Here is a 23762-nt window from a genome sequence, read left to right as displayed (position 1 = left end):
GGCTTCCGTGTTCATCACCAGTTCCCTGAACTTTCAAAACTCATGTCCATTGAATCGGTGATGCCATCCAATCATCTCATCCTCTGTTGTCCCCTTCTCCTCCTGTCTTCAATCTTTCCCAGCATCAGGGTCTTTTCCAATGAGCTGGTTCTTCGCATCAGGTGGCCAAAGTATTGGAGTTTCAGCTTCAGTGTCAGTCTTTCTAATGAATATTCAGGACTGAGTTCCTTTAGGATGGACTGGTTGGATCTCCTTGCTGTCCAAAGGATTCTCAAGAGTCTTCTCCAACACCACAGTACAAAAGCATCAATTCTTCAGCATTCAGCTTTCTTTATGGTCCAACTCTCACATCCATACATGACCACTGGAAAAACCAAAGCTTTGACTATACAGACCTTTATCAGTAAAGTAATGTCTCTGGTTTTTAATATGCTGTCTAGGTTTGTCATAGCTTTTCTTCCAATAACTACTTTTTATATTTCCCTGTATACCATTTTGTGGTGTGAAGAAATCAGAGTGCTGCGGGGAACCTGTGATGAGTTCTTTTGGTCACTTGATCTAAATTTTTGTTTGTTAATATGTTTATTTATTTAGGGTTTCCCAAATAGCTCAGTTAGTAAAGAATCTGCCTGCAATGCAGGAGACCCTGGTTCTATTCCTGGGTCGGGAAGATCTGCTAGAGAAGGGATAGGCTACCCACTCCAATATTGTTGGGCTTCCCTTGTGGCTCAGCTGGTAAAGAATCCACCTGCAATGAGGGAGACCTGGGTTTGATCCCTGGGTTGGGAAGATCCCCTGGAGAAGGGAAAGGCTACCCACTCTAGTATTCTGGCCTGGAGAATTCCATGGACTGTATAGTCCATGAGGTCACAAAGAGTCGGATACAACTGAGTGACTTTCACTTTATTTATTGTCACTTTATTTTTTTAATTTAAGGGTGTTTGATTTACAGAATTTTGTGGTTTTCTGTCATACATCAAGAATCAGCCATAGGTACACCCATATCTCCTCCCTCCTGAACCTCCATTCCATCTCCCTCCCCACCCCACCCTTTTAGATTATCACAGAGCCCCTGTTTGAATTCTCTGATCATACCGCAAATGCCCAGTGGATATCTAATTTACATACTGTATTGAAAGTTTCCATGTACTCTCTCCATACATCTCACCCTCTCCTGCCTCTCCCCACCCGCTGTGTCCATACATCTATTCTCTATATCTGTTTCTCCACTGCTGCCCTGAAAATAAATTCATCAGTGCCATCTTTCTAGATTCCATGTATATGCATCAGTATATGATATTTACATATTTCTCTTTCTGACTTACTTCACTCTATATAATAGGTGCTAGGTTTATCCACCTCATTAGAACTGACTCAAATGCATTCCTTTTTATGGCTGAGTAGTTTTCCATTGTGTGTGTGTGTGTGTGTGTGTATATATATATGTACCATAGCTTCTTTATTCATTTATCTGTCAATGGATATCTAGGTTGCTTCCATGTATAGCTATTGTTAATAGTGCTGCAGTGAACATTGAGGTACATGTGTCTTTTTCAGTTTTGGTTTCCTCAGGGTATATGCCTAGTAGTGGGATTGCTGGATCATATGGTGGTTTTATTCCTACTTTTTTAAGGAATCTCCAAACATCCTCCATAGTGGCTGTATCAATTCACATTCACACCGGCAATGCAAGAGAGTTCCCTTTTCTCCACACCCTCTCTAGCATTTATTGTTTGTAGACTTTTTGATGATGGCCATTCTGACTGGTGTGAGGCGGTATCTCATAGCCATTTTGATTTACATTTCTCTAGTAATACCAGTCCATCCTAAAGGAGATCAGTCCTGGTGTGTTCACTGGAAGGACTGATGCTAAAGCTGAAACTCCAGTACTTTGGCCACCTCATGCGAAGTGTTGACTCATTGGAAAAGACCCTGATGGTGGGAGGCATTGGGGGCAGGAGGAGAAGGGGACAACAGAGGATGAGATGGCTGGATGTCATCACCGACATGATGGACATGAGTTTGAGTAAACTCCTGGAGTTTGTGATCGACAGGGAGGCCTGGTGTGCTGCGATTCATGGGGTCACAAAGAGTCAGACGCGACTGAGTGAACGGAACTGAATAATGAGTTATGTTGTGGTAGCATCTTTTCATGTGTTTGTTAGCTATCTGTGTATCTTCTCTAGAGAAATGTCTGTTTAGATCTTTTCCCCACTTTTGGATTGGGTTGTTTGTTTTTCTGATATTGAGTTACATGAGATGTTTGTATATTTTCGAAATTAATTCTTTGTCAGTTTCCTTTGCTATTACTTTCTCCTATTCTGAGGGTTGTATTTTCACCTTGTTGTAGTTTCCTTTGCTGTGCAAAAACTTTTAAATTTAATTAGGTCTCATCTGTTTATTTTTGTTTTTATTTCCATTACTCTAGGAGGTTGGTCAAAGAAGATCTTGCCTTAATTTATTTCATCGAGTGTTCTGCCTATGTTTTCCTCTAAGAGTTTTATAGTTTCTGGTCTTACATTTAGGTCTGTAATCCATTTTGAGTTTATCTTTGTGTATAGCATTAGGAAGTATTCTAATTTCATTCTTTTGCATGTAGCTTTCCAATTTTCCTAGCACCACTTATTGAAGAGGCTGTCTTTGCCACATTGTATATCCTTGCCTCCCTTGTCAAAAATAAGGTAACCTTAGGTGTGTGGGTTTATCTCTGGGCTCTCTATCTTGTTCAGTTGGTCTATATTTCTATTTTTGTGCCATTACCATATGTCTTGGTGACTACAGCTTTGTAGTATGACTGAAGTCAGAAAGGTTGATTCCTCCAGCTCCATTCTTCTTTCTCAGGACTGCTTTGGCTATTCAGAGTCTTTTGTGTTTCCATATGAATTGTGAAATTTTTTGTTTTAGTTCTGTGAAAAATGCCATTGGTAATTTGATAGGGATTGCACTGAATCTGTAGATTGCATTTGGTAGTGCAGTCATTTTCACAATATTGATTGTTCCTACCCAGGAACATGGAATATCTCTCCATCTGTTTATGTCATCTTTGATTTCTTTCTTCATTGTCTTATAATTTTCCATATACAATTCTTTTGTCTCCTTAGGTTTATTCCTAAGTATTTTATTCTTTTTGTTGCAATGGTGAATGGGACTGATTCTTTAATTTCTCTTTCTGATTTCTCATTGTTAGTATATAGGAGTGCAAGTGATTTCTGTGTATTGACCTTGTATCCTGTGACTTTGCTGAATTCACTGATAAGCTCTAGTAATTTTCTGATAGTTTCTTTTGGGTTTTCTATGTATAGTATACATAGTATACTGGAAAAGGTCAGTTTTCATTCCAATCCCAAAGAAAGGCAATGCCAAAGAATGTTCAAGCTACTGCACAAGTGCAGTCATCTCACATTCTAGTAAAGTAATGCTCAAAATTCTCCAAGCCAGGCTTTAACAATAGGTGAACCATGAACTTCCAGATATTCAAGCTGGTTTTAGAAAAGGCAGAGGAACCAGAGATCAAATTGCCAACATCCATTGGATCATCAAAAAAGCAAGAGACTTCCAGAAAAACATCTGCTTTATTGACCATGCCAAAGTCTTTGACTTTGTGTGGATCACAACAAACTGTGGAAAATTCTGAAAGAGATGGGAATACCAGACCACCTGACCTGCCTCATGAGAAATCTGTAGGCCAGGAAGCAACAGTTAGACCTGGACATGGAACAACATACTGGTTCCAAATAGGGCAAGGGGTCTGTCAAGGCTGTATATTGTCACCCTGCTTATTTAACTTTTATGCAGAATACATCATGAGAAACGCTGGGCTGGATGAAACACAAGCTGGAATCAAGATTGCTGAGAGAAATATCAATAACTTCAGATATGCAGATGACACCACCCTTATGGCAGAAAGTGAAGAAGAACTAAAGAGCCTCTTAATGAAAGTGAAAGAGGAGAGGGAAAATGTTGGTTTAAAGATCAGCATTCAGAAAACTAAGATCATGGCATCTGTTCCCATCACTTCATGGCAAATAGATGGGGAAACAGTGAAAACAGTCAGAGACTTTATTTTTTTGGACTGCAGAATCACTGCAAATGGTGACTGCAGCCATGAAATTAAAAGATGCTTGCTTCTTGGAAGATAAGTCATGACCTACCTAGACAGCATATTAAAAAGCAGAGACATTACTTTGCCAACAAAGGTCCGTCTAATCATGGCTATGGTTTTTCCAGTAGTCATGTATGGATGTGAGAGTTGGACAAAGAAAGTTGAGCACTGAAGAATTGATGCTTTTGAACTGTGGTGATGGAGAACACTCTTGAGGGTCCCTTGAACTGCAAGGAGATCCAGCCAGTCCATCCTAAAGGAAATCAGTCCTGAATATTCATTGGAAGGACTGATGTTGGAGCTGAAACTCCAATACTTTGGCCACCTGATTAGAACTGACTCATTTGAAAAGACCCTGATGCTGGGAAAGATTGAAGGTGGGAGGAAAAGGGGATAACAGAGGATGAGATGGTTGGATGGCATCACCGAGTCAATGGACATGAGTTTGAGTGGACTCCGGGAGTTGGTGATGGACAGGGAGGCCAGGCATGCTGCTGTCCAAGGGGTTGCAAAGAGTTGGACATTACTGAGCTACTGAACTGAACTGAACTGATGTATAGTATCATGTCATCTTCAAACTGGTCATTTATTTTTGACTGTGCTGGGTCTTCATTGCTGTGCATTGGTTTTCTCTAGTTGCAGTGCGTGGGAGCTATTTTCTAGTTGCTCTATGCAGGCTTCTCATTGTGGTGGTTTCTTGTTGCAGACCACAGGCTCCAGGTGTGTGGTTTTCAGTAACTGTGGTACACAGGTTTAGTTGCTCTGCAGCATGTGGAATCTTCCCAGACAAGGGATTGAACCCATGTCCCCTGCATTGGCAGGTGGATTGTTACTATGTTACCAAAGAAACCCTCACTTGATCTAAGTTTTGCCTCCAGGAAGGGAAATGATTAAATCATCTGAGATAGATGACAGTTAATTCTATTTTACAGCCAAGATTTCTTGTTGCTGTTAAACTTTTTACTTTGAGATAATTATGATGAAAATGCAGTTGTAAGAATTTATACAGAGCAATCTCATGTGCCTTTTACCCAGTTTCCCCTGGTGGTAACATCTTTCAAAAATATAATATGACAACGAGGATAGTGACAGTAGTAAAATCAAGATACAGAACATTTCTGTATCTTTCATGTTGTATTTTAATCCTTTAATAGCTATACTCTCTTCCTTCTCACTCCCACTCTCAACCTGTGGCAAGCACTAATCTCTTCCCCATTTCTGTAATTTGGTCCTTTGAAAGAATGTGATATAAATGAAATTATACATTATATAACCTTTGGGATTGATTTTTCACATAGCATAACTCTCTGGAGATTCATCCAGGTCGTTGCATATATTAATCATTTATTTTAACTGCTGGGTTACAGTCCATGGTATGGCTGCACCACAGTTTGTCTCTCTTGAAGCACACCTGTATGTTACCCAGCTTTTGCCTAATACAGATAAAGCTGCTATAAACATTCATAAACAGGTTTTTGTGTGAGCATAAGTTTTCATCTCTCTGGGGTAAATCACCACAAGTGCACTTACTGGGTCTTACTATAATTGCATGTTTAATTTTTAAAGAAACTGCCAAGACATTCCAGAGTGATTATGCCATTTTTTCCATTCCCACCAGCGATGTATTAGTGATTCAATTTCTCCACATTCTTACTACTATTTGAAGTTGTTGCCATTTTCTATTTTAGACATTTTGGTAGGTGTGTAATAATATCTTATTGTGGTTTTAGTCTGCATTCCCCTAATGACTGATATTTAGTGTCTTCATTTGCTTATTTTCCATCTGTATAGTCTTCTTTGGTAAAATGTCTTTTCATGTCTTTTGTACATTTTCCAATTGAATTGTTTGTCTTCATACTGTTGCATTTTAAGAATTCTTTTTATATTCTGGATATGAGTTCTTTGACAGATACATGGTTATATATATTTTCTCCTAATCTTTGGCTTATCCTTTTTAAAATTTAAGAATGTCTGTTTAGTATCTACTGCATGCCAGGCATTAGGCTAATTATTAACTTCTTCAAACCATAGAGAAACTATTTGACCTCCCTGCTTTACTGAGCTAGGTGAACTTTTTTTTAATTGGCTGATAATTACTTTACAATGCTGTGTTAATTCTGCTGTAGAACAATGCGAATCAGCTATCAATGTACATATGTCCCCTCCCTCTTGAGCCTCTCTCCCACTCATTCACCATCCCAACCCTCTAGGTCATCACAGAGCACTAAGCTAAGTTTCCTGTGCTATATAGGTGCTTCCCGCTAACTATTTCACAGATGGTATATATCAATGATACTGTCTCAATTTGTCCCATCCTTTCTTTCCCCCACTGTGCCCATAGTTTCACTCTCTATGTGTGTGACTCTATTCCTGCCCAGCAGAGGTTCATCAATACCACTTGTATACATTTTGTATATATGCTTTAATATATGGTATTTGTTTTTCTCATTCTGACCTACTTCACTCTGTTTGACAGGTTCTAGGTTCATCTGCCTTACTACAACTAGCTCAAATTCATTCATTGTATATGTATACCAAAACTTCTTTATCCATTAATCTGTCAACAGACATATAGGTTGCTTCCATGTCATGGCTATTGTAAATAGTGCTTCTGTGAACATTGGGACATTCTTATTACTGTTCACTCACTAAGCTGTGTCCAGCTCTTAGCAACTCCATGGACTACAACATGCCAGGCTCCTTTGTCCTCCACTATCTCCTGGAGTTTACTTAAATTCATGTCCATTGAGTCAGTGATGCTATCTAACGATCTTATCCTCTGCTGCCCCCACTCTCCTTTTGCCTTAGTCTTTCCCAATGTCAGGGACTTTTCCAGTGAGTCAGCTTTTCGCAACAGGTGACCCAAGTATTGGAGCTTCAGCTTCGGCAACAGTCCTTCCAATGAATATTCAGGGCTGATTTCCTTTAGGATTGACTGGTTTGATCTCCTTGCAGTCCAAGGGACTCTCAAGAGTCTTCTCCAGCACCACAGTTCAAAAGCATCAGTTCTTTGGTGCTGAGCCTTCTTTATGGTCCAACTATCACATCTGTACATGACTACTGGAAAAGCCAATGCTTTGACTATATGGACCTTTGGTGGCAAAATAATGTCTCTGCTTTTTAATAAGCTGTCTAGGTTTGTTGTAGATTTCCTTCCAGGGAGCAAGCTTCTTTAAGTTTCATGGCTGCAGTCACCATCTGCAGTGATTTTGGAGCCCAAGAAAATAAAATCGATTACTGCTTCCACTTTTGTGTCTTTTTGCATTAAAAGTTTTCTCACGGTATTTATGAACTTTAATGTGCAGACCTGGGCTTTTACTCAACTCCTCTTGCTTGTTTAAGTGACAGTCTTTGCTTCAGGACTGACAGAACAAAAAGTGAGGATGAGAAGTTGGAAGAAAGGGGATTTGTTGCTGGGCATTAGTTTCTTGTAGATAGCATATAGTTAGGTCATGTTTTTAAATTCATCTACCAATCTTTGTCTTTAATTGGTATATTTATTTATACCATTTACACTTAATTATTTGTATGTTAGGACTTCAGTTTGCCATTTTGTTTTTTGGTTTCTTTTTGCTTCTGTTTTGCTCTGTTTTTATTTTGTCTGTTTTTTCCTTCCTGCCTTCCTGGAGATTACTTGAACACTTTTTAGAATTTCTTTTAGAGTTATCTATAGTATCTTTGACCGTATCTTTTTGTGTATTTAAATAACAGAAGTTTGACTTTGATGTGTCTCGGTGTGGATTTATGTATCTTTATTCTTCTTTGGGTTTCCCTGGCTTCTTAAATCTCTGTTTTTGTGTCTTTTGACAAACTTGGCAAATTTTCTTTTTTAAAAGAAATTTTATTTATTTTTCAATTGAAGAATAATTGCTTTACAGAATTGTATTGGTTTCTGCCAAACATCAACATGAATCAGCCATAGGTATACATATGTCCCCTCCCCATCCCAACCCTCTTGGTTGTTGCAGAGCCCCAGGCAAACTTGGCAAATTTTCATTCATTATTCCTTGAAGTAATCTTTGTCATTTTTATTCTCCTTTTAAGACTGCAGACACAAATGGTACATCTTTTTTTTTTTAATAGTCCCAGTGATCCCTGAGGTTCTGTTCATTTTTCTCAGTCTATTTTTTTCTCTTGTTTAGATTGGATAATTTCTATTTTCTGTCTTCCAGTTCACTGATTTCTCTGTTCACTTCATTCTGCTACTGAGCCAATCTAATGAGTTTTTTCCTTAGTCATTATATATTTCAACTCTCAAATTTGGTTCTCCTTTATGTCTTCTATTTCTTTAATGTGTGTGTGTGACTTTCTGTTTATTTGCTTTTTACCACCCAGTGAAGATGAAAGTCCCAGCTCTCCACTCAGCTTCTTCTGAAAACCTTCCATGGGGACCTTAGAGGTGCCTCATTGAATCTTGCCAAGGATGGAACTCTGGGTTCTCCACTTGACCTTTTTTTCCTATGATATTTGGCTAAATTACAATGTTTATTAATTTTAAAAGTTTTCTGTCTTGATAGACTGCTCCTTTCCTGGTTCTTTAGCTAGACTGCATGCTTTTTTCTGTACCTGTTGGTATTTCCAGGTTGCTGGTTTGTTCAGCTCCAAATCTAGGATGTATGAGGCAAAAGGAAATCCAGGAAACATGGCACCATGTCTTTCCTAGTCAGTTTTTCTTCTCTTTTCTGCCTTTCAGTGTCTTTTGGTTGATTTATATATAATGTGCAGAGTTTTTAGGTGTACTTATTTAGCTGGAGTAACAGTGAAATGTACATCTACTCTATTTTCCTAGAAGCCAGGACCTGAATTTTAATAGACTTCTGTCATATATTTTCTAATACTATGTTGTATGTGAGTATAATTTTGGAGAATGTATTTAGTTTTCTGTTACAACAGAATGAAATTTGTTAGTGATTTCCTCATAACATCTATACTTGAATAATAATCAATTGATAGATTTTTTCTTGTCAGACTTCACTATTACAACTCTAAATTTGTTCCCGTTTTCCATTTCTTATTTTTATAAGGCACCCCTGTTTGTTTATACCTGTGCTAACATATAGAAACAAAATTGAATACATTTTTATAGGAAAAAAAGAAAGCTTTAAACATTTAATGCTGAGTAATGTGAGTTCGTTACTATCTGAATTTTTATCATTATTCTTTTGTTAATAAATACCAAGATTGGGTTTGCTTTTTGTGACCTTTCTTTTTCTGGGATATGCCACTTGTTTTTAGTATGACATCTTCCTTTTTATACTAGATGCTTAGAGGAACGTCAATGAACAAATTCTTTTACATCCAAGAATAGTTCCATGTTATGTAAAGCCTATATAATTTGAGGAGGCCTTCTTTAAGATAAATTATAAGGCTTTGAAAGAGGTGGTGCAAATAAAAAAAGCCCATGAAGCTTAAGCTTCACCAGCTTCATGGTATATAAAGCTTTCACTTGCAAAATGGAAAGATGAGAAAGAACTAATTGTATATTGTATATTCATATATATATGAAGAATCAGTGAAGGGCAAAGGCCCCACACTTGCTCAGGGCAGTTTGTTTTTCTCAATCCATTTTTTTTAATTTAGTTACTTTAATTGGAGGCTAATTGCTTTACAATATTGTGTTGGTTTTTGCCATACATTGACATGAATCAGCCATGGGTGTACAGTTTTTAAGGAGCATTATCTCTTCCATTCTGCTCTTTTCCAGTTCGTCCTTTTCTTTGCAGAATTGTTAGCAGTGATTTGTCTCATCTTTGTGACTGTGATCAGACCAGTAGAAAAGGCAGAGAAAAGAAAAGCAACCAGCTTCTCTATTTTAAGATATAGGTGGTTGGAGAAGTTAAGAAACATTATCCAGATGGTCCCTAATCTAGTTAATTTTTTCCCCTGTAATTAGACAAAAAATAAATTGAGGAAATTTATTTAAATTTAATAACTACAAGAATATAATTCTTTTTGTATATCATTACCTAGTATTACAAAATTTTTAGAACTCAGTGGCAGTCATCACTTGTTTCCCCTTCTGTTTTGTTCTTATCACACCCAGTCCCAAAATCTTGCCTTCAATATTATCAGCCAAACCAAACCAGTAATGCTTATTAATCTTTATCAATATTATTTAAATCATGCTACATGTAATACATATTGACTATTAACTGTGGGCATATGAAACAAACCATACTAATTAATTCTAAATTGATTTTATTCATTTCGAATGAGAGATAAGTCTGTGGCAATTTTTAAACTTTCAGGTCACTTTTGTATCGCAATCTGTTTTTCGCTGATGAGTTATTTCAAGGCTGTTTGCTTTATATAAAGGGACTTTGTGAAGATGCAGTTAGTCTCAAAAAAGGTGATGAAGATAATTCAAATGCCATATGCCTTGTAAAGGTAGGTAGAAGTATCTTACTACTAGCTAATGTTGGTCTATAGAAAGTAGGAAAAACAAATATAATTTTAAATCAAAGAAATTCAAACTTCTTGATCCATAGTAAACCAGCCCTATGGATGACTAATGTTCTAAAATACCTACAAAGAACATTATTCCACTCAATTTTAACAGTTAACAATAATCTTTAAATTAATAATTAAGGAAAAAAATTTCTTCCTTACAAAAAACCTAAGCCTGTTATGAGGCCCTTTCTTTATAATAAAAACTCTAACTATGCAATATTATTTGTAAATAATCAATTATCTCTAATACATAATTGATAGTTATCAGCTGTTCTCTTAATATAGCTTATCAAGACATTGTAATAAATTGCTACTTAGAGTGTTTGGTTAAATTTATGTATTCTGTTGTTCCACAGTTCCATAAAGGGTGACTTCTTAATGAATGATTTGATTTATATAGTAGAGTTCTTTCAAAGAAATTAAGTACACAGACCTGTAAATTTTACATATTTAATTGAGCAGGATTCCAGCATCTTTTACTTCACTTACCCACTGTGTAAGGGAGATACTAAAGAGTAAAATAGTCATCTAATCTTAGAGAAATAGTTGAAAGGGCTTGAACAAGTTATAAATTTGACAGTCAGTGCAAAAATTGTGTGAACTATACACATGTAATAAGATTAACACTTGCAAATGAACAGCTTATTTTTAGAATTATTATGTATAGTGACTGTTACATAGTAGGTGCTCAATGAATAGTCCCTGGGTGAGTAAATAAATCAAAGAATTAGTCAAGAAATGTTACCAAACTCAGATCCAGCTGCTTGCCACTTGAAAAGTCAATAACCAAGAAAGTGGCAGGTGTTGGTGGAAAGCAAGGTTGATTTTAATCAGAATGTCAGCAATCTGGGGAAATGGTGGATTTAATGTCCCCAGAAACCTTCTCTGAAGATTCTGCTTGGCCATGAATGTTTTCAAAGGGAAAAGGGGAAGTAATCTCAGTTAATCATTGAGATGAGGGTTGGAGTTTCACCACCCACCCTGTGTACAAACTTGTTTTATCTCTTGTGATCTTTTCTTAGATGCTATCTTGTTTATACAGTTTGTTCACACAGTTTTTTCTTGAGATTACTGAAGGGGAAGCTAGGGAATTAATTAATAATAATTAGTTGACCAGATCTCTTCTGGTCATATGTTAATTAATCCTTCATTTCTATTTATTTGGTCTATAGAAAGAACAAATAGGTTAGGTCAGATATTGAAAAGTATATTTGAGCTGGAGATGAGCAGAGCACAGGGGTGCCTGATTTAAGTTCAGTTACAGTATTGCTTTGATAAAGTGACAAGACAGAAGGGATTTCCTGATGAGAGTGGTTTCCTGCAAGGAGATGCTTACATAAATATTAGTTAATTACTACAGATGAAATATCATTTGTATAGTTACAGTAATAATATTATTGTTTCAAAAGGATTAAATTCAAGTTAAATATTTCACAGAGGAGTATTTTTAATATGGTTTTAATTCAAAAGGAAACAGTTGGACAGCTATAATATTACATTGTTTTATGAATAAATGAGTGACAGAATTTATCAGTTAACTTATTGATGGGTGGTAAGGCAAAGGAGATTTTAGAATATCTCTGAAATCTATGACTAAAGTGCTAATAGATGGTAATGCTAACAGAGTGACCCAGAGGGGTTATTGGAGACCTTAAGTCATGTTAGCTTCCCCCTGGAACATGACGCAGAAGGGAACAAACCTTTCCAGATAATATATAATATGTGTTAATTATCTAGTATATGCAAAATGCAAAGGAGATGGATACAAAGTAAAAGACAAAGCATTGCTTTGTTTAATCTACTTAGAGTTTACTGTGCTCAGTTGCTCAGTCTTGTCAGATTCTCTGCCACCCCCTGAACTGTAGCCAGCCAGGCTCTTCTATCTGTGGGATTACCCTGACAAGAATCCCTGAGTGGGTTGTCATTTTCTTCTCCAGGGGAATCTTCCCAACCCAGGGACTGAACCTGTGTCTCCTGCGGCTCCTGCATTGGCAGGTAGATTCTTTACCACTGAGCCACTTGGGAAGTCCTATAGTTTATTAAAAGAGATAATTCTTTACATATAAAAATGACAACTAATTCTAATCATTCTAGCCAATCAGTTAGCAAAATATAAGGCAAGGAATATTTGCTTGCAAATAATACTTGTAAAATAGTCATACCACAGAAATTCAGATTAGATACTCAGAATTAGAATTCAAAAGTAGATATTAACCTTTTTTAGAGATAAGGTTGGGGGATGCTTTGTGAAGGAAAGATATTATAAGCTAGGCTATGCTGGACTTGAATAGCCAGAGAGGAGGGGAGTAGGGCAGTTAAGTAAGGGATATGAATCTGTGTAAAATATTCAATGTATGTTTGATTTGAAAGTTACATTGAGTCTTAAATATCAGATCAAGAACAACAGCATAAGGGAAAAGTAGGAACTGAACCTTCCTTTAAGGCAGGGTTGCTTCTAGTGGGGATTGTGAGGATGTTTTGCAAGAATGGGAGTTTCTAAGACTGGAGAAGCCAGGATCAGATGGAAGGAGAACAGAGATTCATAGACTAAAGAACTGAGCCTGGCTCAGGAATTCGAAGATGGCCAATTGTGCACTAGGTCTAAAGGATTACACAAAGCTGGGGAAGCAGATTGCAATGAGGATTGACAATGAGGAGGGAGGAGAAAAAAGCAAGGTTAAGAATGCATATGATGGGATTGTTTAGAAGTTAATGCCATGAATGGAGTTCACAAGTGTGCCAGAATACACTGCTGGAATGCAAGCACTTCTTTGTTGACTGAAAAAACTGTACAGCCTAAAAGTTGAGAATGTTTTATTTGGCAAACTTTTTGAGGAATTAAGCAGAGGAGACAGTCTCTTAGGTAGCTCTGAGGAACTGCTTTGAAAGGGGTAAGGGAGGAGCCAGAATGTATAGGGGATCTTGCAATGAGAACCAGGTAGTTGGAACATCAAAAGATTATTATTATTTAAAGACATCTCAGGTTAATGAATTTAGTGCTTCTCTATGTATGGGAAGATGCAAGAGTCTGGGTCCATTGAAATCATTCCTTTGATATGCACCTTAACTATCTAGGGCTAGTATCCTGCTTGTGTTCATCCTGAATCCCATCAGGGTGCACAGTTGAGGGTGGCTGCAGCAGCTACTGACTTGATGGCCGCAATATCCTGTTTCTTAATATGGCAGGTGACGTTCCATTCACACCTTTAAAGGGACTGAAATGTTTAGAAGTAGAAGGGAAAGATGGAGAAGGAAATGGCAACCCACTCCAGTGTTCTTGCCTGGAGAATCCCAGGGACGGGGGAGCCTGGTGGGCTGCCGTCTATGGGGTCGCACAGAGTTGGACACGACTGAAGCAACTTAGCAGCAGCAGCAGCAGAAGGGAAAGAACATACATGAATCATTTTATCTAAAACTTCACTTTCAAATGACAAACTAAATCCTAGATTGCGACATGTGTAAGACCACAGAACCAGCTAAAGAGTGTTAGGACTTTTGATTATGTTTCCTGTATAAGAATGATTGTGCTTTATTGGACACTGTTTTGAGTGCTTAATAAAATTGTAAAATTATGTGACTCACCCCTTTTTGGGAAGGGTGAAGTGAGTGGCGCTAGTAATTTACGTTTTTAACAAGCCAGGTGATTTTTGTGCAGAGTAAACTTTTAGAACTATTCATAAAGAAAAACTATTGAAATTTTCTGAAATTAATGTGATAGTGATTTACAAGATTTACAAGAATAATTGAAACCAAGGAGATATAGAATTATAAAGATCAGTTACTATAGTACTGGAATAATGCAGGTGAAGTAATAAGGACTTCAGTAGGCAGTGAGGTCAGAAAGGAAGGAAGATTTTTGAGACATACTGGAAACTTGGGCAAACTCTGGAAAATGGTGAGGGACAGAGAGGCCTGGCCTACTGCAGTCCATGGGGTTACAAAGAGTGGAACACGACTTGGTGACTGAACAACAATAAAACTGGAAAAATCAGGCCCTGGTAACCGTATGTGAGACCAGGAGAGGAAGAGCACAAAGAGTTAATCCAAAATTCTAATGCCAGAGCATTCCATTTTTTGTTTTTGGAAGCATATATAAGATAACTAGGGATAAGGATGTGTATACATTTGTTGATGAAAATGTATTTTGGAAAGAGAATTAACATAATGTGGGAAAAATAAAATACTGAAAAGAGGAAGAATTATGGAATATACATAAATAGGTGAAAATCATGTGTATGTATTACTAGAGGAGTTCAGCAGCACAGTTGATGGAAATTTCTCCATGCAGGATTCTGAATAAATTCAGAATGGAATTCACTTTATTTAAATTATTTAATTTTAGTCTATCCTACATCTAGTGCTCATATTTTTAAGTTTTACAGATAATGGGAGCTCCAAAGGTAAAAGCAATTCCTAAGATTGTCGATTGCCCTGAATTCATAGATATTTCATAAATATATCAACTTCTGAATTTTCTGCTTTGGTTTAAAAGTTAACTAAAGCTAACTAGAATTTAACAATTCAAATGATGTGTTTTTCTGTCTTCTTTCAAGGTTTGCTTAGACTGAGTAATAGTGTTTAAATTTGAATAGTATATAATGCATATATAATATATACAAAACAGTATAAAATATGCTATTCTTTATGATATGAACCAGTGACCAAAATATTTTATTTTCTTTTTTTAAAATGAATTTTGACTTTCAACACTGAACATTTATTATCATTTAATTAGCTGGATAAGTTTCGAACATATTCTCTACATGAATTTTGTGAAGAACAGTTACATCAGGCTACTCAGGCATTGAAACAACTTGAAGATATCAGGGATAAAGCAATTTCAGAAATAAAACTTACAATTTTAAAGGTAATTCTTTGATTATATCCTCTGTCAGTTTTTATGTATCAACAAAAACTATTGCTTTAAATTGCATTCCTGGAAAAAGTGTTAGAAATGGACAGAGGGACAAACATAGTTAATTAGCCAACCAACTAGTACTGTGCATTTACTATATATAAGATTTTTCAAGGTGCTGTATAGAATGCAAATATATATATGTATATATACACACACATATAAATGCATGTATATATAATTTATATTTATATACCTTGAATATGCTTACACTTTAATTTGAGCTGATACATAAAAAGAAACATTCTTTGTTACAAAGTTCACAGTGGGTGCAAGATAAAAACTCATATTCAAGAGAAATATAACTAGGTAAAACAAAACTTCCTGAAAGATTTAATAAAGAGGATTTGATAATATAATAACAGTGTTCTCAAAGCATTCTTACCCAGTGTGTGGTGACTCATTTCATAGGATTATTTTATATAGCTTCCCTGTATAGTAAATGACAGTGCATGAAATCATAATTCACAAAGTACAATTCAATAAGGAATGGATGCGATATCATCTAGTTAAGAGTACTTGCTACCTCTGCTGCTTTGGCTGAACCTAAGTAGACATTTGAGGCTCTGGAGGAATTGGTGGACTAGGTCTCTCTCAAAAAATTTTTAAACATTATTTCTCTGAATTGAATTTTTGATAGATACAGGGTAGCAGTAACTTAAAGGCTTTACTTATTGACAGGAAAATGAAATGGACCTGTTTTCTGTCAGTGAAAAAAAGCTGCTCATTCCTTATCTTATTCCTCATAGTCCCCCTAACTCCCCAAGCCCAGTCATATGAAGACAGATGGGGGCAATTTGGCCAAGGGTAGCATAAATCAGAAAAGGATTAATAAAAATATTACTGAGGTGTAACTGAGATGGTAGTGAAATGTTGTTCAGTCGCACAGTCGTGTCTGAATCTTTTTTTTTTTTTTTTTAAAGTTACTATAGCTTTATTTTATTTATTTATTTTTTTTAAATTTTTTTATTAGTTGGAGGCTAATTACTTCACAACATTTCAGTGGGTTTTGTCATACATTGATATGAATCAGCCATAGATTTACACTTATTCCCCATCCCGATCCCCCCTCCCACCTCCCTCTCCACCCGATTCCTCTGGGTCTTCCCAGTGCACCAGGCCGGAGCACTTGTCTCATGCATCCCACCTGGGCTGGTGATCTGTTTCACCATAGATAGTATACATGCTGTTCTTTTGAAACATCCCACCCTCACCTTCTCCCACAGAGTTCAAAAGTCTGTTCTGTATTTCTGTGTCTCTTTTTCTGTTTTGCATATAGGGGTGTCTGAATCTTTGCGACACAATGGACTGCAGCACGCCAGGTTTCCCTGTCCTTCACCATCTCCTGGAGTTTGCTCAAACTCATGTCCATTGAGTCAGTGATGGCATCTAACCATCTCATCCTCTATCGTCCCCTTCTCTTCTTGCCTTCAATCTTTCTCAGCATTAGGGTCTTTTCTAGTGAGTCAGCTTTTCACATCAGGTGGCCAAAATATTGGAGCTTCAGGTTCAGCGTTAGTCCTTCCAATGAATAATCAGGGTTGACTTCCTTTAGGATTGACTGGTTTGATCTCCTTGCAATCAAAGGAACTCTCAAGAGTCTTCTCCAACACTGCAGTTCAAAAGCATCAATTCTTCAGTGCTCAGCTTTCTTTATGATCCAACTCTCATTTCCATACATGACTCTTGGAAAAACCATAGCTTTGACTAAATAGACCTTTGTCAATAAAGTAATGTCTCTGCTTTTTAATATGCTGTCTAGGTTGGTCATAGCTTTTCTTCCAAGGAGCAAGCAAATCTCTCACTGGTTCCATTGTTTCCCCATCTATTTGCCACGAAGTGATGAGACTGGATACCATGATCTTCCTTTTTGAATGTTGAGTTTCAAGCCAGCATTTCACTCTCCTCTTTCACTTTCATCAAGAGGCTCTTTAGTTCCTCTTCACTTTCTGCCTTAAAAGGGTGGTGTCATCTGCATATCTGAGGTTATTGACATTTCTCCCAGCAGTCTTGATTGCAGCTTATGCTTCATCCAGCCAGACATTTTGCATGATGTACTCTGCATATAAATTAAATAAGCAGGGTGACAATATACAGCCTTGACATACTCCTTTCCCTATTTGGAACCAGTCCATTGTTCTATGTCCAGTTCTAACTGTTGTTTCTTAACCTGCATACAGGTTTCTCAGGAGACAGGTAAGGTAGTCTGGTATTCCCATCTCTTTAAGAATTTTCCAGTTAGTTGTAATCCACACAGTCAAAGGCTTTAGTGTAGTCAATGAAGCAGAAGTAGATGTTTTTCTAGAATTCTCTTGCTTGTTCTGTGATCCAGAGGATGTTGGCAATTTGATCTCTGGTTCCTCTGCCTTTTCTAAATCTAGCTTGAACTTCTGGAAGTTCTTGGTTCATGTACTGTTGAAGCCTGGCTTGGAGAATTTTGAGCATTACTTTGTTAGTGTGTGAAATGAGTGAAATTGTGTGGTAGTTTGAGGATTGCAATGAAAAGTTATCCAGTCCTGTGGCCCCTGCTGAGTTTTCCAAATTTGCTGGCATATGGAATGCAACACTTTCACAGCCTAACTTTAAGGATTTGAAGTAGCTCAGCTGGAATTCCATTACCTCCACTAGCTTTGTTCATAGTAGTGCTTCCTCAGGCTCACTTGACTTCACACTCAGAATGTCTGACTCTAGGTGCGTGATTGTACCATCGTGGTTATCTGAAATATTACTCATATTCTGTCTACTTTCTCGCATTCAGCATCACTTGGATTTGGCCATAAATATTGGTTAAGATATTTTCACTTAAATCAATTTCAGATGAGAACCTACTAGACTTACTGCCAGCTCTGTTTTAGAAATGCACCAAACTTATTTACTCCATGGAAGTATGTAGATTTAATAAAAATGAGAACATCATAAAACTGAGAATGTGTCCAAATAAAAAAATTGTGAACTAACATTGGGAATGAAAGTATCAGTAAAGTATATTTTTTCTTTTTTTCCATTAGATATTATTTCTCAGAGGCTTAAGCCCTCCTGTGACACAGCTCTTTAATCTGGGTAATAGACCACTGAATAACTGGGTTTCTTATGGCTACATCAGTCAGAGAATTTTCCCCATTTCCCAGTTTCCAGAGTGAGTGTCAGTTGTCAGTTCCCAGGAGCACTATAAAAGCTCCTCAAGTGAATCTAAAGTAGAGCTAGATTGAAAAACATTCTTCTGGGCAATGTTTGGGACAGCCTAGCTCTGGGAAAATACAGCACAAGTATAAAACTAATGAAATGGAAATGGATAGTCACTATCAGTGATATAAACCTAGAGTCAAAATTGAGAAATGTCTAACTTAAAGTATACCTTGTGATGATAGGGACTAGGTTAACCTCTCAGAAGCCAGAATTTCCATTAGCCTCACCAATACTCAATAAAAGACCAGCATTACTAGGCCTATGACTGTTTACTTTTGTACTGATACAGTTATTAAGCCATTTACAGCTAATTTGGTATCAATACTAAAAATCTGTGTTTTGAATCGTTAATATACTCAGTTTCACCATTTTATCAATAAGAAATTCAGGCATTATGCACACTGAGTTTTCAAAGCATTGAAAAGATAAACTTTTCAATAAAAACATAATTAGTAAAGTTAGTATTCCATTTGTCAGATCCAGTGTGGCTGTGCCTGTAATTGGTGTAGAAATTACCCTATTTTTTTGTCCAGTTTCTTCAAGCAACTTTTGCAACCATTGTATCAATAAAGAACTCATTTTTTTATGGCTGACTTTGCTCAGTACCAAGAGGGAACTGCTTAGATTAGAAGAGCTTCTCTGACCAGGATAGGAATGGAGTGAGCAGCCAGCTCCCCAGACTTTTGGGTCACCCCACAAAGAAAAGCTATGACCAACCTACACAGCATATTAAAAAGCAGAGACATTACTTTGCCAACAAAGGTCCATAGAGTCAAAGCTATGGTTTTATCAGTAGTCATGTATGGATATGAGAGCTGGACTATAAAGAAAGCTGAGTGCTGAAGAATTGATTCTTTTGAACTGTGGTGATGGAGAAGACTCTTAGAGTCCCTTGGACTGCAAGGACATCCAACCAGTTTATCCTAAAGGAAATCAGTCCTGAATATTCATTGGAAGGACTGATGCTGAAGCTGAAACTCCAATATTTTGGCCACCTGATGCGAGGAACTGACTCATTTGAAAAAACCCTGATGCTGGGACAGATTGAAGGCAGGAGGAGAATGGGATGACAGAGGATGAGATGGTTAGATGGCATCACCAACTCAATGGGCATGAGTTTGAGTAGACTCCGGGAATTGGTGATGGACAGGGAGGCCTGGCATACTACTGTCAATGGGATTGCACAGAGTCGAACACGACTGAGCGATTGAACTGACTGACATAAGTTCTCGTTCTGATTTCACCCAAACAAACCAGCAAAGCTGAGAAGTACAGAGATTGCAAGAAGAAGGTTATTGATGCTAACAAGTACTATTTTGGAGTCCCTACTCCAGCCTCTTAGCACCAAGGGAGTATTTGCCTATCAGTAGGCCATCACCCGGAGAAGGCAATGGCAACCCACTCCAGTACTCTTGCCTGGAGAGTCCCATGGACAGAGGAGCCTGGTAGGTTGCTGCCCATGGGGTTGCTAAGAGTCAGACACGACTGAAGCGACTTAGCAGCAGCAGCAGCAGCAGCAGGCCATCACCAGATGAGACCACCTGCACCTAGATCTGACCCAGCTGGCACTCACCAATGGTGTCAAAGCAGGGCCTAGCAGCCAAGAGGGTTGGGGTCAGCACCACCTACTAACACACCCATATAGTCAGCCCCAGCTCAGCAGAAGAGCCCATGCAGCCCACATTGGGGCACACCTAAGGCATGTAGCTTTGGTGACCACAGGGGAGTGTGCTGCTTTGCCCAACAGAATATTTCCTACATAAGCATACTTCTCCACGATTGGGAAATGTAACCAATCTACCCAATACATAGAAATAAATATCTAGAATTAGGGAAATTGAGGAAACAGAGGAATATATTCCAAACAAAGGAACAAGACAAACCCCAGAAGAACTAAGTGAAGTGGAGATAAGTAATCTATGTGATTAAGAGTTCAAGGTAATGATCAAAAAGATACTCAAAGAATTCATGATAAGGATGGATAAACATACTGAGACATTTAACAGAGTCAGAAAATAAAAAGAAGTGCCAAACAGAGCTGAAGAATAAAATAGCTGAAATAAAAAAAAACATATACTAGATCAACAATACATTAAATGATACAGAGAAATGTATCAGCACCTGGACGACGAGTAGTGGTAGTCACCCAAACCAAAGAGAAAAAAAGAATTTTACAAAATGAGGATCGTTTGAGAGACTTCTGGTCAAAATCAACCAGTGTTAACATTCCCGTTTTTGGAGTCCCAGAAGGAATGAGAAACAAGCAAAAGAGAGAAGGGACAGAAAGCTTATTTAAAGGAAATGGCCAGTAACTTCCCCAGTCTGCAGAGGTTTTTATATATCCAGTTCATGAAACTCATGGGTTATCAAACAAAATCAACTTAGATTATTTCCAAGACTCACAAAAAAGCTATCAAAACTCAAAGAATATTAGCATCAAGAAAAAAAATAGCTTGTAACTACAAGGGAACTATCACATAAGGCTAGTAGCATTTCTAAGCAGAAACTTTATAGGTCTGGTGAGTGGGATGACATAGTCAAAATGCTGTGTCCTGTGCTGCTTTATATTTTCTGATTCTTTGTTAAATGTCTCAGAACTTCATCAATTGATAATCCATTCCTCCAGAGAGCCAACCAGTACTCAAAAGAGTTTCCAAATTGGTAAACAACTGACCACAAACAGTGATCAGTGCAAAGAGATAAAGGAAAACAATAAAATGGGAAAGGCTAGAGATCTCTTCAAGAAAATTAGAGATACCAGGGGAACATGTCATGCAAAGATGGGCTCAATAAAGGACAGAAATGGTTTGGACCTAACAGAAGCAGAAGATATTATGAAGAGGTGGCAACAATACACAGAAGAATGATACAAAAAAGATCTTCATGACCCAGATAATCATGATGGTGTGATCACTCAGCTAGAGTCAGACATCCTGGAATGTGAAGTCAAGTGGGCCTTAGGAAGTATCACTACGAACAAAGCTAGTGGAGGTGATGGAATTCTGGTTGAACTATTTCAAATCCTAAAAGATGATGCTGTGAAAGTGCTACTCTCAACATGCCAGCAAATTTGGAAAACTCAGCAGTGGCCACAGAACTGGAAAATGTCAGTTTTCATTCCAATCCCAAGGAAAGGCAATGCCAAAGAATGCTCAGACTACCACACAATTGCAGTCATCTGACACGCTAGTAAAGTGATGCTCAAAATTCTCCAAGCCAGGCTTCAACAGTGCATGAACTGTGAATTTCCAGATGTTCAAGCTGGATTTAAAAAAGGCAGAGGAACCAGAGATCAAATTGTCAACATGCACTGGATCGTCGAAAAAGCAAGAGAGTTCCAGAAAAATATCTATTTCTGCTTTATTGACTATGCCAAAGCCTTTGACTGTGTGGATCACAATAAACTGTGGGAAATTCTGAAAGAGATGGGAATACCAGACCACCTGACCTGCCTCTGGAGAAATCTATATGCAAGTCAGGAAGAAACAGTTAGAATATGAAATGGAGCAACAGACTGGTTCCAAATAGGAAAAGGAGTACATCAAGGCTGTCTCTTGTCACCCTGCTTATTTAACTTATATGCAGAGTACATCATGAGAAACACTGGGCTGGAAGAAGCACAAGCTGGAATCAAGATTGCTGGGAGAAATATCAATAACCTCAAATAAACAGATGACACGACCCTTAGGGCAGAAAGCAAAGAAGAACTAAAGAGCCTCTTGATGAAAGTGAAATAGGAGAGTGAAAATGTTGGCTTAGAGTTCAACATTTAGAAAACTAAGACCATGGCATCTGGTCCCATCACTTCATGGCAAATAGATGTGGAAACAGTGGCCAACTTTATTTTTGGGGGCTCCAAAATCACTGCAGAAGGTGACAGCAGCCATGAAATTAAAAGATGCGTGCTCCTTGGAAGGAAAGCTATGACCAACCTAGACAGCATATTAAAATGCAGAGACATTACTTTGCCAACAAAAGTCTGTCTAGTCAAGGCTATGGTTTTTCCAGTAGTCATGTATGGATGTGAGAGTTGGACTATAAAGAAAGCTGAGTGTTGAAGAATTGATGCTTTTGAACTGTGGTGTTGGAGAAGACTGTAGAGAGTCCCTTGGACTCCTAGGACATCCAACCAGTCTATCCTAAAGGAAATCAGTGCTGAATATTCATTGGAAGGACTGATGTTGAAGCTGAAATTCCAATACTTTGGCCACCTGATGTGAAGAACTGACTCATTAGAAAAGACCCTGATGCTGGGACAGATTGAAGGAGGGAGGAGAAGGGGATGACAGAGGATGAGATGGTTGGATGGCATCACCAACTCAATGGACATGAGTTTAAGTAGACTCCAGGAGTTGATGGACAGGGATGCCTGGCGTGCTACAGTCCTTGGAGTTGCAAAGAGTCGGACATGACTGAATGACTAAACTGAACTGAATTAATTTTTAAAAAGAAAAAAAATACTAAAATGAAACATAATGAGAGGCAGTATAAAAAGCTAATGCAATCATGTTTTTAAAAATTAGAGTACAAGTTGAAAACTTACCAAGGTAAATACCAATCTAGCAAAAATATAAAAAGCATGAATGAGCAATAAAAGAACAAAAATTTCAAGTATTTTTAGAACTTTGAAGGTTCACCAGTCATAAAAAGAAATCTGTCTAAAAGGAACCATTTTGAATAACTTTAGATCTATTTTTAGGAGCGTTATTTAGAAATGTTTGGTGGTATTAGTACTACTGATGCCACCCTGTATTTTTGGTCAAAATATGTCATTTTTTAATAAATTACTAAGTCAATTGTCTCGAGATATAATTATCTTATTATAAAGAATAAAACTCTAACATTAGATTTGATGAATTCAGATTTTTTAAGTCTGTATTATTAATTAGCATGTATGTAATATGTAAGGCTGTTCATTGGAAGGACTGATGCTAAAGCTGAAACTCCAATATTTTGGCCACCTCATGCGAAGAGTTGACTCACTGGAAAAGACCCTGATGCTGGGAGGGATTAGGGGCAGGAGGAGAAAGGAATGACAGAGGATGAGATGGCTGGATGGCATCACCGACTCGATGGGCATGAGTTTGAGTAAACTCTGGGAGTTGGTGA

General features: G+C 37.6%; 1 protein-coding gene across 1 annotated transcript in view; it reads left to right on the top strand.

Moving 5' to 3' along the window:
• Positions 1-23762, top strand: part of DNAH14 (dynein axonemal heavy chain 14) — a 394377-nt gene that overhangs the window by 36257 nt on the left and 334358 nt on the right. The window contains exons 7-8 of the mRNA XM_043484666.1: positions 10351-10489; positions 15288-15419. Coding sequence (XP_043340601.1) covers positions 10351-10489; positions 15288-15419 — 271 coding nt within the window. The remainder of the gene's footprint in view (positions 1-10350; positions 10490-15287; positions 15420-23762) is intronic.

The sequence above is a fragment of the Cervus canadensis genome, chromosome 13, assembly GCF_019320065.1.
Source record: "Cervus canadensis isolate Bull #8, Minnesota chromosome 13, ASM1932006v1, whole genome shotgun sequence".
Taxonomy (NCBI): Eukaryota; Metazoa; Chordata; class Mammalia; order Artiodactyla; family Cervidae; genus Cervus; species Cervus canadensis.
The sequence above is the reverse complement of the archived record's forward strand: the minus strand, read 5'-3'. Positions and strand labels throughout refer to the sequence as shown.